The sequence below is a fragment of the Emys orbicularis genome, chromosome 1, assembly GCF_028017835.1.
Source record: "Emys orbicularis isolate rEmyOrb1 chromosome 1, rEmyOrb1.hap1, whole genome shotgun sequence".
Classification (NCBI taxonomy): domain Eukaryota; kingdom Metazoa; phylum Chordata; order Testudines; family Emydidae; genus Emys; species Emys orbicularis.
This window is the reverse complement of record NC_088683.1, coordinates 325,057,009-325,073,217: the sequence shown is the minus strand read 5'-3', so window position 1 is coordinate 325,073,217 and position 16,209 is coordinate 325,057,009. Positions and strand designations below refer to the sequence as shown.

The 16,209-nt window shown below is 42.1% G+C and overlaps 1 protein-coding gene across 2 annotated transcripts in view; it reads left to right on the top strand.

Annotated features, from left to right (window-relative positions):
- Window positions 1-2,479: 2,479 nt before the first annotated feature.
- WASF3 (WASP family member 3) overlaps window positions 2,480-16,209 on the top strand; it is a 32,321-nt gene continuing 18,591 nt past the window's right edge. For both annotated transcript variants that reach the window (XM_065421171.1, XM_065421163.1), the window contains exons 1-2: window positions 2,480-2,612; window positions 14,802-14,936. In XM_065421171.1, coding sequence (XP_065277243.1) covers window positions 2,480-2,612; window positions 14,802-14,936 — 268 coding nt within the window. The remainder of the gene's footprint in view (window positions 2,613-14,801; window positions 14,937-16,209) is intronic.

The following is a 16,209-nucleotide window of genomic DNA, read 5'->3' as shown; positions in this document are numbered from 1 at the left end:
AGAGATTAATAAGACTGGGACTTTTCAGCTTGGAAAAGAGATGACTAAGGGGGTATATGATGGAGGTCTATAAAATCATGACTGGTGTGGAAAAAATAAATAAGGAAGTGTTGTTTACTCCTTTTCGTAACACAAGAACTAGGGGTCACCAAATGAAATTAATAGGGAGCAGGTTTAAAACAAACAAAAGGAAGTATTTTTTCCACACAACGCACAGTCAGTCTGTGGAAGTCTTTGCCAGAGGATGTTGTGAAGGCCAAGACTATAACAGGGTTCAAAAAAGAACTAGATAAGTTCAAGGAGGATAGGTCCATCAATGGCTATTAGCTAGGATGGGCAGGGATGGTGTCCCTATCCTCTGTTTGCCAGAAGCTGGGAATGGGCGACGGGATGGATCACTTGAGGGTTGTCTGTTCTGTTCATTCCCTCTGGAGCACCTGGCATTGGCCACTGTTGGAAGACAGGCTACTAGGCTAGATGGACCTTTGGTCTGACCCAGTATGGCTGCTTTTTTGTTCTTATGCTCTTTTACCTACAAAGGATGAGGCCATTCCAGAAGTCTCCTAGGCTATTTGTTGCCATAGCAGGCAGAATTCAGGGGCAGGCCATTTCCACCCAGAGAATCTCGAAGTGGGTCTCAGAGTGCATTACGCTCTATCAGTTGTTGGGGCAGTCCCCACCAGGTGGGATTCAGGCCCATTCCGCGAGAGCACAAGCATCAACTACGGCCGCACTCCACAATATGTCCCTTATGGACGTATGTAAGGTGGCCATGTGGAGTTCGGTACACAACTTTTCTTCTCACTATGCCCTGGTGCAAGACTCTGACAGATGCCTCATTTGATGCAGCGGTCTCTGTTCTATGGTGCAGTCATCTTCCTTGCACCCTTCTCTTATCTAGATACTGCTTGTTAATCATCTTCAGTGGAATACAATAGGGACCGTCACTCGAAGAAGAAGAAGGGGAGGTTACTTACGTGTAACTAGGGGCTCTTTGTGATGTGTGGTCTCTATCTGTATTCCAATCCCGCCCTCCTTTCCCTCTGCTGCAGATTTGTTAGATTTGTGGTAGAGAAGGAACTGAAGGTGCAGTCAGTCCGCCCTGCCCTTTATCATCTTGGGCGAAACCATGAGGCAGTACAAGGGCGTATGCGTGGATTGATGGACATTCCTACTTTGAAAAGTTCCAAGCACACAGCGCATGTGCATAACTCTCAGTGGAATACAGATAGGGACCACGCATCTCAAAGAACCTCCAGTAACATGTAAGTAATCTCCCCTTCTGCACAAATTCTGCATTGCACAGTGGCGTAGAATTCTCTCAGGAGTAAATTAAAGGTGAAAGGTTACTACTTTATTACTGCTCCAGTGCAGCAAAAAGGAAGACTTCAATATTTGCCTCCAAATAAACTCTTGCCACTTAGTTTTCCTAAGGTAGATCCAGATTTCTGTACAAAAATGTGCCCTCCTGGAATATATCTGTGATCCTACAAAGCTAAACATTTATTGTTGTCATCAGACATTTAAAAAAAAAAAAAGAAAATACCTGAGCTTTCAATCTCTGCAGAAAAATCATTGGTTCACTTGCTGATCATTACCTTGCTTGACTACTGCAACTTCCTCCTCTCTAATCTTCTTTGCCTCATTCCCTTGGTTCGTTCCAAAATGCCCATCTCAAAATCATCTTTCTTGCCTTTCAGTTGCTAATTTACAAAGATTTATTAACTGATAATTTTTTTTAATAACTTGTTACCTTTACTTCCACCTTCGAGTCACTTCACTGTATCCCCATGGAATGTTGCATCAAGTTCAAACTTTTTGTCTTCACTTTCTTACGGACCTGTATTATGCAGCAACCATGCCCATGTCTCCTTTCACAATCCCTTCAGTCTGCTCTGTTTTGCCACATGTTTGCCTGTCTCCATCCTCAACCCCTACAGGGACACAAGCCTTGATGTCCCTTTTGTTTTCTCCAACAAATGTCTCTGCAGATTCCATATTGCCTTTTATACTTGAAATGGTCTTCCAAAATCTGTTTGTCAAGTCTTCATCATTACCTCATTCAGATCATCCCTAAAAGCATATTTCTACAACATCACTTAGAAAAACAAGTATATTTAGTTACAAAATATCAAACCTTGTAACAGCCACACAACCAACAGCTATACGACCAATAAGACCTTAACTGAGGAATCTTATTTCTGTAACTTGTGTCCTCTCCCGCAGCACATTACTTTTGGATGTTAGATCTTAATTTGTCTGTTAAGTCCACTTAGACTATAAACTCTTCAGGGCAGGGGCTTGTCATTCTTGTGTTTTCTGGGCAGTGCCTAGAACACTTGAGGGTGATCTAAAATGAGCAATAAAGGGAAACACTTATTTAAGGTATATTAGGGAAATGTCCAGTGTACATTGTAACTTCCTATTTTGCTTGAACTATAACACTTTTTTTTTTTCTGTAAATTGCAGATTGTGAGCCATGCCTTTAGTAAAGAGGAACATTGAACCTAGGCACCTCTGCCGTGGAGCTCTTCCTGAAGGAATAACTAGTGAACTGGAATGTGTCACCAACAGTACCCTTGCTGCTATTATACGGCAACTAAGCAGTCTGAGTAAGTCTCTATAGTTTTGTACTTTTGTTTATTAATGAAAAATTGAGTAGCACAAAGGCTTTGTTTGCTTGTTTTAAATGGACAAATTAAAATTTAAGACTTTGCCATTTGCAAAGTGTATCATAATAATACTTCTGCTCTTATATACTGCTTTACATCTTCAAAGGTCTGTGCAAACAACACCTCCCTGAGGTATCTAGAGTTTAGATGTGGAAAGTGTGGCACAGAGAGACTAAGTGAACTTGCCTCAGGCCACGTAAATCAACGTAAAAGCTAAGATTAGAACGTGCATCACAAATTCCTGGCTTCCAGTCCCTTGCTCAGTCCAGTAGACTACTCTGCTTCTTGGCATTAGATGGCCATAGGAAGTTGGTTCAGTTGTCTTTTAAGGAACTTATTTTTTCTTAAGAATCTGGTCTTCCTTTATGTGCACATGACCTGTTAATACTAATGGGAAGTAAGCACACACATCAGGAAGAGAATGGATGCCATTGTCCCCTTGTAAACAGAGTGACAAACAGTAACTGAGGAAAGTTAGGGTAACTTTAAGAGACTATTAGAAAGAAAGTCTAGATTTGTTTAGATCTATTTCAAGAAAGAGCTTCAATTTTTGTGTATTTTAGAAATTCAGATAATTACAATATTTATGTTAGCTATAGATTTAATATGTTTAACTTTAGACTCTTTTCTGCCAGAAACCGAACAGAAAATGGTTTCATGAAGTAATTTATACAGGTAAAGCTCTTAATTAAAAAGTCTGTTATGTGACTTCATTAGGTTTCCAACTCCGTAAGATAATGGCACTAGATATTATTCTTTTGAGCTTACATTTATTAGGAAAGTTTGAGTCTACTGAACTTGTTTAGAGAGCAGTGAGCTCTGACTAATCCACCCTGTACTAAACTGTGTCCAAGAAAAGTATCATGTTTAAATATCTGACTACAGTTCTAAATGTTGTTTAATGTGAGTGAATCTCATGGGGAATGTCCTCAGGATTCTATTTCTATATATATTATGGCAGCTATTGTGATGCTGATGTTAAGATGGTGTCCTGTTCTGTTTTGCACTCAAAGCAGGTGCTCTATATTGAGGGCCTCTGTGCATTTCCACTTACAGGATTTGGCACCTGTGGTATCAAGCTATGGAACTGCATCAAAAACTTGTCTGTTGGGAGGGGTACAGGAGTGCTCTTATGCTGGTGCTTGTCATTGGCTCCATCTGTACAAGAGAGTGCATGCCACTGCTGCTGAGAGCTAACAGAACTGCCTCTCTTATCCATAAGCTTGTTTTTCCTCCAGTGTTCTATTACAACTATATTGTTCAGGAAAGTGTAGTTGGGAGCCATTCGGCCTCAAGTTAACCCCAAGGCTGTCAGGTCCCGAACCCTGCTGGGGTTCAAATATGTGCATCTTGCTCAGCTGTATTTCCCGAAACAGATGCCTCTCCGTTTATTAGGATCATATCTGAATCCTTATGTGCAAGGGTTGGCTAGTAGAGAACATCAACATGTTTATTCTCAAAAGAAAGCATAAAGCTTAATTTATTCAAAATTTTGATTGTTATTTCTGAACACTTCAGGAAGTAGTACAATACTGGCTTTTATCCCATACACCAAGAATGTATCCTCCATCCAAAAGAGGGCCCTGAGTCCAGTGAGGGGCATGTTTTGGTGGCTCCTGCAATGGAAGAGGGTAAAAAGGACAAGATGGGCCAGGTCTTGAGCGATTTCCAGCCTCGACAGGACTTCTGGGCTGGGCTTGAGGTCTCGTGAGATTTGGCTTGTGATTTGGAGCCATAAGGTCTTGCAGGATTTGGCACAAGATTTGGAGCCATGATGAGAGCAGTGTGCTCAGTCACTTCCTGTTTGCTGGTTACCAGCAGTGAACCCACCCTCCCTTCCTGTGCTAGGTTGCTGTGGGCTGTGCTAGTTGCCACTGCAGAGCTGAGAAGGAATTTTTCCCCAAGCCACCAGATTGGCTGAGACTGCTTGGGTTTTTTTTGCCCTCCTCACAGAAAAACCTAGGGATTTGGTTTTGGACAACCTGAGACTGGGCAGGGGTGAATTCCAGAGGTAACAATTTGGACTTATGTCAGAGTCATGTAGTTGTTGCAACTTCTGACAAGTGCCCATTGCAGGACCTCACTCATATAAGCTGTTTTTCTAAAAGAGATGCTCTAGGATTTACTTTGGGGAAGTTCTGTGCCCTGTGTTCTACAGGAGGTCAGACTAGATTATCACAATGGTCCCTTTGGGCCTTGGAGTCTATGAATCTATGACAGACCCTTGGAAAGGAAGGTACTGAACCAAGAAGAGTTTAGAGACAGACTGAGCCTGCTTCCCTTAAAAGACTCAAACTTCGGGTTCCCAAAAGGAATAAAAGATTGTAACTGTACTTGAGAATCATGGAGCATGTAGACCTTAAAGATATTTGGAACTGAAAGTAGAATGGGTGTAAAACTCTATTAAAATAAATATGATATCCCTTTGTTTTAAGTATTGCTATGTTGTCCATTTTCTTTCTCACTCCCCCCGCTTCCTTAGTTTCTGTGGTGGTGAGATCATCCTGGCCCAGTAGGCAATAATAAATTAGTGACACTGGGGTCCTGTAGAAAAAGCAGTATGTGATTAGGTAACTATGTGATTATGTAACTAAAAACTGTTTCATAATATATATGCAGAAGGGGGCAGAATTAAAGTTTCACAGGCAACTATGCTGCATGGCCCCGATATTTTTTAATCTATGCACCGTGGATATGCCAGCGACAGAGTCGAGGAAATTCATGTATGCAGATATCATTGCCCTAGCTGTTCAGCACACAAGCCTCCATACCGTCAACTGCACCCCGACCCAAGATTTTAGCACAGTGACAGATTATTTCCAACGTGGGAAATTTAGGCCTAACCCGAAAAAAACTATGGTGACCACTTTCCATCTGAACAATAAAATGTCTAATACCAAACTCGATATGCAGTTCTACGGTAAGAACATCAGCCATGAGGTTAACCCAAAATATCTCGATGTTACACTGGACCGGAGTTTGACCTTTCGACAACACCTCAAGAACACTTGTGATAAGGTCAGGTCTTGTGTCATGCTTATCAGAAAACTGGCCAGAACATCATGGGGCTTCAGTCCATGGACCCTATGAACTGCAACAATTGCCTGGGTATATTCTGCAGCCGAATGCTGTGCGCCAGTGTTGTCTCACAGCAGTCACACTAAACTCCTTGATACACAACTCAATAACGCCATGCCCATAGTGTCAGGGACACTCAAATTGATTCCAGTTGATTGGCTCCTGGTCCTGTCGCATATCCAGCCTCCCCAGATTAGAAGAGCTGCTGAGACTTCTTGCTATCTCAATCATGTCAATGCAAACACGAGGATCTGTTGCATGATGACCTGCAGAACCCACCAAAGACGAGATGAAAATCCTGCAATCCTCTTTGGAACTGCATCAAGACCCTTACACTCAACTTCGATGCTGAGGCTCAGTGGAGAGCCACATGGAGCATTTTGATGGCTCAGAGCAAACAGCTCGTCATTGACCCTACCGAGGAACCACCAGGTTTTGATTTATGTTGGAAAGACTGGTGCTGATTGAATCGCATCATGACATCTCATCAGAGATGTGGACAACCCCTCTTTAAATGGAAAATGAGGCAAATACCTGTATGCAACTGTGGTCACCAGCACAAACGATGGAGCACATCATATCTGAGTGTCCCCTTCATTCTTTTGCCAGGGGCCTGAAGGACATTCACCAGCTCAATGCTGCGGCAATGTGCTAGCTATCAAATCTAGCTATAAATTTGTAATCATTGCTAGCTACCCAAGCCATACTGAAGAAGAAGAAGATAGGGAAACATAAGTCTGCCTGTCAAATGCTTGATTATACAACCTGAATAATATTCTTAATGTAGGTTTTTGTAAGTAACTTCCTAGTTTTTTAAAAAAGAAAATGGTAAAAAACCATTATATTATGTTCAACTGTAACAACTTCCTCCCATCATGTATTATCGGTCAGGTGTGAGTCCTGAACCTTTAGCACCACAGCACAGACTCTTACCACCTGAGCGTCAGGATTTAGGAGAAAGCTGTTATCCCGGAATGGGGCATGGACTGCTAGGCCCAGGGATGGCTAGTGGAAGACTAACCTAGCTTGTGTGCGCGCTGTCTCTCTCCATCTATTCTCCTCCATCCCTGGGAGGTCAAAGGAGCTTCTGCCCCATGTGGTGCCCCCAGAGGGGTATTGGGGAAGGGCTACTGGTGCCGTTTGCTGGGTCTGGGGAGGAATGGGGTTAATGGTGGTGTGGCCTGATCCAGCTCTATCCCCTCTCCCTCTGCTCTGACAGCTCTCAGGCTTTCTCAGTGCAGTGTGCATAGGTAGCGTCTTCACTGAAGTGCTACAGTGGCGCAGCTGCTTTTTAAGTGTAGACAAGACCCCAGTAAGATTCAGACCTCTTCCTTGAGCTTTGTGCATACAAAATGCTGGCTGCTAACTCTCCATCTTGGATACTTTTATATAGGCTTGGAAGGATTAGATTTTGATTGGTAAATGTTGATTTCAGGGCCAGCCTTAGGGAAAATGGCACACTGGGCAAACTTGCATTTTGGTGCCCCTGGCCCCCATGGGCTCCCCAGGCTTCCCACCCTCCCTTCACCCCAAAGGCCTGCTCCCCTTCCTGCACCCCTAATCCCATAACCCCCTTCACTCCTAACCCCTGCATCCCCCTCCTGCACCCATGTGGGGAAACTGACCTGGATGCACGAAGCAGCTGGCATTGCTGCTCGCTCCCCTCGGGACTGTTGCTACTCTGTCCTGCACACCCCTAGGGGAGAGTGAGGAGCAACATCAGGGCTCTCTGCATCCAGGTCATTTTCCCTGCCTGGGCTGCGTAAGGAGAGGGAACGAGAGCAGCAGCTGCTGAGGCCTCACAGCACAGCATAGGTGGGGAAAGTGACCTGGATGCAGGGAGCTCTGGTGTGTGTGTTGGGGGGGAGGGACAGTGTGAGGAAGAGGGTGTGTGTGTGTGTGTGTGTGTGTGTGTGTGTGTGTGTGTGTGTGTGTGTGTGTGTGTGTGTGTGTGTGTGTGTGTGTGTAAATACAGCTAATAAAAGCCAAAGCTGGCCAAAACATCAGCCATGTGCTGCTCCCACTAAAAGGGAACCATCACACTATTTCATCCTTCACATTTCTCATATGAACTACCAGGGCTTGAATTAAATTTTTGCCTGAAATTGGGGCAGCCAGAAACCCTGACCCTGGCCTGTCACTGAGCGTCCCCTCTCCCCCGCCCGCTCGCACCACCCTCCTGGGGGAGGAGGTGGGGCCAGAGCAGAGCCGCAGCGGCTGAGGGCTCCTCTCCACCCGGCTCCAGCAGAGAGAAGTGGGGGTTTGGGGCTGGGCCGGGTGGAGAGGAACCAGCGCCGCAGCCCCTTGGCCGCAGCATGCAAGTACACCTCTACCTTGATAGAATGCTGTCCTCGGGAGCCAAAAAATCTTACCGCGTTATAGGTGAAACCGTGTTATATCGAACTTGCTTTGATCCACTGGAGTGTGCAGCCCCGCCCCACCCGGAGCACTGCTTTACCACGTTATGTCCAAATTCGTGTTATATTGGGTCGCGTTATATCGAGGTAGAGGTGTATAGCGCTGGGCTGGGCCAGCACACGGCGCCTTCTTTGGCGGGCTGCCCTGGGAAGCTGCCCCGGGTAACCGCCCTGGCCGCCGACCCCAAAGGCCGGCCCTGTTCAGGGCACACACAGACACTGATGGAAAAATATAAATGCTGCTTGAGAACTTACTAGGGTTTGATTTAAGAATATTTTATTTGTATATTTTGCATGTGGTGTTGACAATTTGTTTTGTAACAGTTATAAAACTTCAACATTTTGAATCTTATAATCTACTCTTATTAAATAATTGTCGGACCCTCCCATAATTTCCCACAATTGTGAAAATTTAAATAGATAAAAATGTTTATTTTTAAGCAGTTTTTATCAGTCAAAACTATAAAAAAAATCAAATTCTGCCAACCCTACTTTTATAGTAGTAGTATTAATATATTGCAAGTCTCTTTTCACTTTCTCAGATTGCTGCCCTGTGAACTCTTATATCCTATCCTGTGCCATCATGCTTGCTTTTACATTACTTCTTAACTGAGGTTAATGTTGTGCTAATTGTAGCTACTTAAACATTGTAGTGTCATTTTTTCATCCTTGTGACGGACACCTCAATAGTAGCAAATGCCATCTTAATTTAGTATTCATTACAAATTTAAAATAAAACCAATGTTTAGTCAAAAAGAAAATATATATTTGCCAGTAGTTCTAATTTGCAGCTCTGTTAGCAGTCATGACATATATAGGAATTCCTGTATTTTCCATGGTTTCAGGGTGTTTCCCAGATTCCCACATTGGAGTCACCAGTCAAGTGTTCCCTAATATGGCTTGACAGGGGAATCAGTCAACTAATGTTTAGATAATTCTGCCTGGCTGAGAAGCAGAGGTGCTCACAAGGGAGATGAGGAGGCAGAGAAATATAGGTTGGTAGTAACACTAGTGGAACTTGGTGAGGAAAAACAAAATCCTGTCAGACTGAAAGGTTGTGAGAGGGCTTGCCAAGTTGAAGAAAGGGGATTATTTAGGCACAACTGCAACAACGTGGGCAAACGTGTGGAGAAAGTGGAGCAAATAAATAAGATCACACAGAAAATAAAATTGGAAAAGTGTAACAGAAATAATCTTAAACAAAAAGTACAATTGCATGAAAATTACAATGGCTATGAAAGATATGACAGGGATGAAATAAACAAAACAAGATTTAAAAAAAAAAACTTCATGAAATATTAAAAACACATGATAATACTTGGCTCTTTAAAAAGCACTATTATGGAAGTGCTTTACAAAATAAAGTAACATCCATCCCTATTTGAATATTGGGAAACTGAGGCACAGAGTGATTAAATGACTTGTGGATGGGTACACAGAATCCAGATTTTTCAACTCCCAGTTGAAGAAGGTTGACATTGGCGCACTTCTCTGCATGCGAGGTTTAGGTAACAGGTTTTATATCGACATCAGCAATAGATTCTTGTCTCTAGCTGACGGCCAGATGAGGTTGAGGGCACTTGGTCTCTGTTCACCTCCATCCTCCACCAATCAGCTATAGATGTCCAGCTCTTCAACCGTGGCTAACAGAGGAGGCCTTTCAGACAATTAAATTGAAAGCCACAGCCCACCAGCAAAGCGATAGGCACGGTCATAATTAGCTGAAGCGAAAGTTCAATGCCCTGGCACTTCACAATCGCGAGGCATATTCTAACCAAATGGCAGATGAAGTTGAACTCTGCTTAGCCAGGAGAGACTTAAAGCTGACATTCCGTGTGATCTGCAACCTCAGCGGTCAAGAGGTAGTCGCTACAAACGGCATCCTGAATGATAGCCAAGGCCATCCATGTAAATCAGATGATGACATCCTCTCATGCTGGGTGGAACATTATCACAGTGCTCTGAAACACCCTCCAGCCACTGCTTGCCCAGAGCTGAATCATTTGGCAGTCACTGTGATTTCGGACCCAGATGCTTGTACAGATGCACTAACTTTGGATGAAGTGAAGCGTGCCATTTGCAAACTGAAAAAGAGACGTGCATCTGGCACTGATGGCATCTCCTTATAGCTGCTAAAATGTTCTTTTGACCCTATAGCGGAATCACTTCTGGTCATCTTTTGCCTGGTGTGAAGAACTGGAACCTTGCCAACTACCTGGAGGGACAGTATTGTGAACTGACTTTATAAGGGCAAGGGACCACACGGTGAATGTAAGAGCTACAAACTGATCACCTTGTTGCCCATGCCAGGGAATGTGTTTGCATATATTCTGCTGGTACGTTTGGAGTCCTCGCTACATCGGAAGCGTCATCCCCAACAGTCAGGCTTTACGACTAACAAGTCCATATTAAACACCATTTGGGCCCTTCGCTTGTTATTGGAGATACACCACGAGCTCAAGAAGCCCCTGTATGTAGTGTATGTCGATCTGAAGACTGCATTCGATTCAGTTGACCAAGTCATATTGGGGAAGGCTTTAAAGATACATGTGGGGATCTTGAAGATCAACAGTTAACAAAGGCTTGATGATATTGAAAAAACTTCAGTGTTGGCTATAGGTCTTAAACATCCTGTTTCTAGTATGTCTGTCTTACTCACAAGCTGCATCTTCAAAAAAGAAATGTTGATGAAGCTCTCGAGATCTTGGAATGAATCCTTCCGCCCTTCTGCATCCTTCTTCTCACCTGTTTGATAATTATCTAATTTCTTAGATGGAAATTCATCACCTCAGATTAGTGGAGTTCAGTGTGATAGCAGGACTTAAGCCAGTAGGAAAGTCGAAGTCTGGGGCAGATGACTCTTTGCTTATTCACTGGATCATACTGTTTTCCTTTAATGATACTGTTGTTACTTACACAAATAGTTAAGGACTCTTCTTTTAGCTCATAACCTGTCAGCCTCTCAATAGTTTTGGCTATGCAAGACGAAAACTTTCAGCTACATTCATGTTCTTGGCCCTTTTGTATAGTGGTCAAATGCTTCTTTGGGGGATCCATTTAGTTGAAGTGTTGAACGAGACCACCAAGAATTAAGTGAGGTTCATTGATTGATTATGAAAATTCTCTTCCACCTGTCTCTATAACACAGCTGATAAGGAGTTTATATATTTTTTTCTACTGTATATGCCAGACAAGAGTCATTATGGGGAACAGATTCTTTTGATCTCTGATTTTATCCATGTTTATACACAGAGAAGGGAGAATAGTTGCTGTCCACTGCTGATTATATCTGAAATGTAAATATAAAAAGCCCTTGGTAATCTTTGCATTGGATACTTCGTAAGTTGAATTTAGTTTATAAATTCATTAATGTACTAAACTAAATTGCTAGTTCTTCTACATTCATTTTTCCTTTTTATCATTTTTTAAAATGTTGTGTTCTCTCATATGTTTAGATTCCTTTGCTGCCCTTCCCCCATTGCTTACCACCTATCTTTAGTAATAGGCTTTCACAGTTAGATAAATAGTTGTTCAGTTAATGCATTGAAACCCTCTTACTTTGAGGTCACCTTACATCAGGGGTGGGCATATTTTTTGGCCTGAGGGCCACATCTCGGTATGGAAATTGTATGGCGGGCCATGAATGCTCACGAAATTGGCGGTTGGGGTGTGGAAGGAGGTGAGGGCTGTGCCTGGGGGTGCGGGCTCTGGGGTTGGGCTGGGAATGAGGGGTTTGGGCTGCAGGAGGGTGCTCCGGGCTGGGATCAAAGGGTTTGGAGGGGGATCTGGGCTGGGGTAGGGGGTTGGGGCGCTCAGGGGTGCAGGCTCCAGGCGGCGCTTAACTCAAGCAGTTCCCGGAAGCATGCCCCATCCGCAGGCACTGCCCCCGCAGCTCCCATTGGCTGTGGTTGCTGGCCAATGGGAGCTGCAGAGCCGGCACTTGGGGTGGGGGCAGCATTGGAGCCCCCTGGCTGCCCCTGCTTCCGGAGCCACGGCACGCACGGAATGGGGAAAGCCCCGGACCCCATCCCCTGGCTGAAGCCCCCACTCCTGCTCCCTGGTGGGAGCTTGAGGGGTGGAGTAAAAGGTCTGACGGGCTGGATGTGGCCCGCAGGCCGTAGTTTGCCCACCCTGCCTTACATACTAGAAGCATATTAGCGGCCTCAAGCACAAGAAAGAAATACTATTTTTTTCAGTCTCAGATACTTTCATTAATAAGCTTACAAGAAGATAGTCTCTGTAATTAACACTGATAGGTTTTTGCTTCTCAGGCTCATCTGCATCATTGATTTGTTTCTTTTCTGTAACCAGCATTAATCATTTTCATTTATTTCAGAAGGTAACTTCAGAGACATCTTTTTCAATATGTTAATACAGATTTTTGTAGGGAATTAATTGCAATTGATTTTTGCAGAGATTGCTACCAGAGATCAACTACAGATGTATGAAAATTTTGTAGACAAATGTCCCACAAGTTATTTACTGCAGACATTGGAGAGAAATATCATGATGCATATTATTTGATGAAAAGTAGTAGTGATCTTCTCAAAAGACTTAAGTATATTTTGCAAGCCACTGTATCAAGAAGAGTCTAATATGGAGTAGTACGAGGATGATACTTGGAACTGCAGGGAGGAACTGCCTTGTGCTGTCAGATATTACAGTAACTATAAGGAAACCGAGATTGAAAGGTTTTTTTTGCGTGAAGTGGAGAGGAGTTTCAATTTATTTATCTACTTGGGGTGGCTGGAGAGGAGCTTTTAAAATTAAGGATTAACAGATCACCTCTGCTTGTAAAAACACTGATCCAGAAATAGTAGTGGGTGATTGCAGTTTGACTTTTGGAATGTCTTATGCATAGATTTCCGGCTGTTTTTGAAAGTGAAGTAACTATTTTTTTTCTTTTTTGCAAATTAATAATTAGCTTTTCCAGAAGCTATGTAATACTGTTTTTAAATGGTTGGCTTTTATAGCACAATCAGTTTTTAATATGGAAGCTATGATCCTCCTAACTTTAGACAGCTTTCAAGTTCTCAGCTTTCCAATTTATCAACTACATGTATTATTAAAAAATCTAATTTAAAAAGTAATGTTCTGAGCAGCTAGAAAAGCTAAGTGTGTCTAAGAAATGGTTTGCGACCATGTTCATTTGAGTTATCTGTTACACTGTTGTTTTACCAGATTGTTGTTGTTGTCAGCAGGAAGTTAGTGTTCCATTCACCATTCATTTTTAGAGCAGTGAGTACCGTTGAAAAATATTTTTCAATGTTCAAAAGAGAAAATTATTCACAAGCAGATCTTTAATAATCTCTTTTACCTCCTTTAAGGTAACTGACACTTATATATTGTTTTTCCTTTTTTAAAGCACTTTGTAAACTTTAGCTTTTGATTTAGCCACATCAGAGGAAATCGGTGAAAGCCAGTAAAGGGCCTGGGGAAGGGTAGTGGAGCAGTTTCTCCCATATAGATAGCTTCTGCAAAATGCAGACTTTTAACATATTTTTTCCTATCTCTTCTGGTTGTAAAGATAATCTTCTGAATGTGAACAGATGCAGTGTTATCTTATTAAATCTACAAGTACACTGAAACAATAACTCTGAGCTGCAAACAGACCATTCATTTTAATGGAAAGTTAATTCTGAAGCCTGAAGATGAACATTTAAATAGAGGCATTGCTAAAAGTTTGTTTCCCTTTTTTTTCTGGTCCTTATGACTGTTTGTCAGCTGTCCCCTAGACTTTTTTGGGTGCGGGAGGTGGAGGGCAGAAAGGTGGCACAATGCCATGTCTATCTCCCCATAGGTGCACTAAGCAGAGCTTGGGCGCACCTCAGGATCTAGCTCATCATGTTATCTACAGATTTTGACACCACATTTAGTGGAGGTTCTACTACTGGGAAACTCCCCCACTCAGAAAAGAGAGAAAATAAAATCAGAATATTGTAAATTTTCCTTCATCACTATTCTGTGAGCATCACTTGTCACTGTTAAATTAATAGACTATCTTTTCCAAATAAAGGATCCAGGAAAGGGGAGGCTCCTCCAGGGTTCTAGAATGTGGACATTTTTCACTCTCCAGCAATAGATTCCGAAACAGCCAAAAGGATTTCATTGAACAACCCAGCAGTCAATACACAGTGCTGAAGGGCATTTTTGGAATGTCCTTAATTAACCATGTGTACAGTGAAGCCTGGTTATAGGGCACAACTTAAAACTTTAACATAATTCTGCCACTTTGTGCTGCTCACTCTTGTTTAGACGATTAATAAATATATTAAATTACACCTGACTTACTGTGGCTCACTACTATTCCCAGGATTGACTCTGGAACCTTTTAAAAGATAGCAATAACATTGGCTACCATGGAGTTTTCGGCACAGAAGTGGATTTTAATGATTACATGTTTTTGTTAGCAGCTCAGCTACTTAAGGAGATGGTTTAAGTTTATTTTGATCTGTCTGACCATTTGCATTGTATTTAACTGTTCTGGATGTAATACTGCATTGCTAAAGTGCATAGTACGTCTGTATATTGTAATTCTATTATGAGTGTTTAACTGTAATATCATGCTGTTGAAGCAGTGTTTCCTGTGTTTTATAAGTCTTTAACAGATGGCATTCTCTATTTTTCTCTACAGGCAAGCATGCTGAAGACATATTTGGTGAGTTGTTTAATGAGGCCAACAACTTCTACATCAGAGCAAATTCTCTTCAAGACAGAATTGATCGCCTTGCTGTCAAAGTTACCCAGCTGGATTCAACAGTGGAAGAGGGTAGGTAATTGCATAAAAGCACTGAACCAGAAGTGATGTTGACAAGGTCACAGTAATTAATTACACAACAATCACTGCTTTTCCTTTGGAATAATGCTGAACTGATAGTTCATCATGTTTACTAGGAGGGCTTGCTGGAAAAAATCAGATTAGGTTAATTGGAGAAAAATATTTTGAACCTCTTGAGGACTTTGTGATACAATCCTTGCCTTTCAGGACAGGAGACATAGCTCTTACACTCATGATCTAGGTCATCTTAATAAATCAGAAGTTATTTAATTTAGTCATCAGTGAAATTTTTCCAAATCGTAAAACCATTAAAAGGTTTAGGGCATTTGGCCCTCTCATTTTAAAAGGGGGTGTTGCAGCTTAGCGTTGACGTTCATTATCAATGTGTCTCTAGTATGACTGGCTCTAATCAATGCTGTTATAATCTTCTTTCCCTAAAGAAAATGGAGATTTATGTAATATCAGCTAGCTAATATGATACAAAGTTCGAATCACCAGAGACTACACATCCTTGGATCAACACCAAAATTACAGCATCACTTGTTTATGTATATAATTACAAATGAATGACCACATTATGCATTAGAAACTTGAGGAAATTGCATTAAATAATTTTAAAAACATATTCCTATGTCCTACCTTAACAAAAAAAGCTGAAATGTGCAAACTTGCTTGCAAGTTCAATTTCCTAACATTGAAAAGCTTGGTTTTTTTAAAATGAAACAATTCAAAGGCTCTGTATAATTTGATGCTGGTTTTTACTAGAATTGTAATGCCAACTGTGTAAGTATAAAAATGGATCTCTTTAAAGAAGCTGCTGACTTCAGTGATTAAAAAAATTAGGGCTATATTAGGATTTATGTTTCACTTGTACACCAGAAATGGCATTCAGGTACAAAGGATACCTTCAAGTTGAATTAAAGGAACTCACACACTGTGAATATGCAACTGTAATCACATGCTTGCTTTCAGGAATTGTACTGTTCCTCATATCTTGCAACTGGATTTGCCAGAAGAATCTAGTGTGAAATATAAATCAGTCTTTTGCGAGTCTTCAGTGAGGGTATTACTGAGGCAGACCATGTCTGAGGCAGCCTAGTCAGGGCCAGCCCTAGGTATTTTGCCTCCTAACCCCCCAGCAAAACAAAACAGAAGAATTTGGCCCCTCTCTTCACAGATGTGTTAATATGGCGCTCAAGGCAATCGCCCTGATTGCTCGCCTCTAATGCCGTCACTGAGTGGAGTCAACTGGAGCCCATCAAGC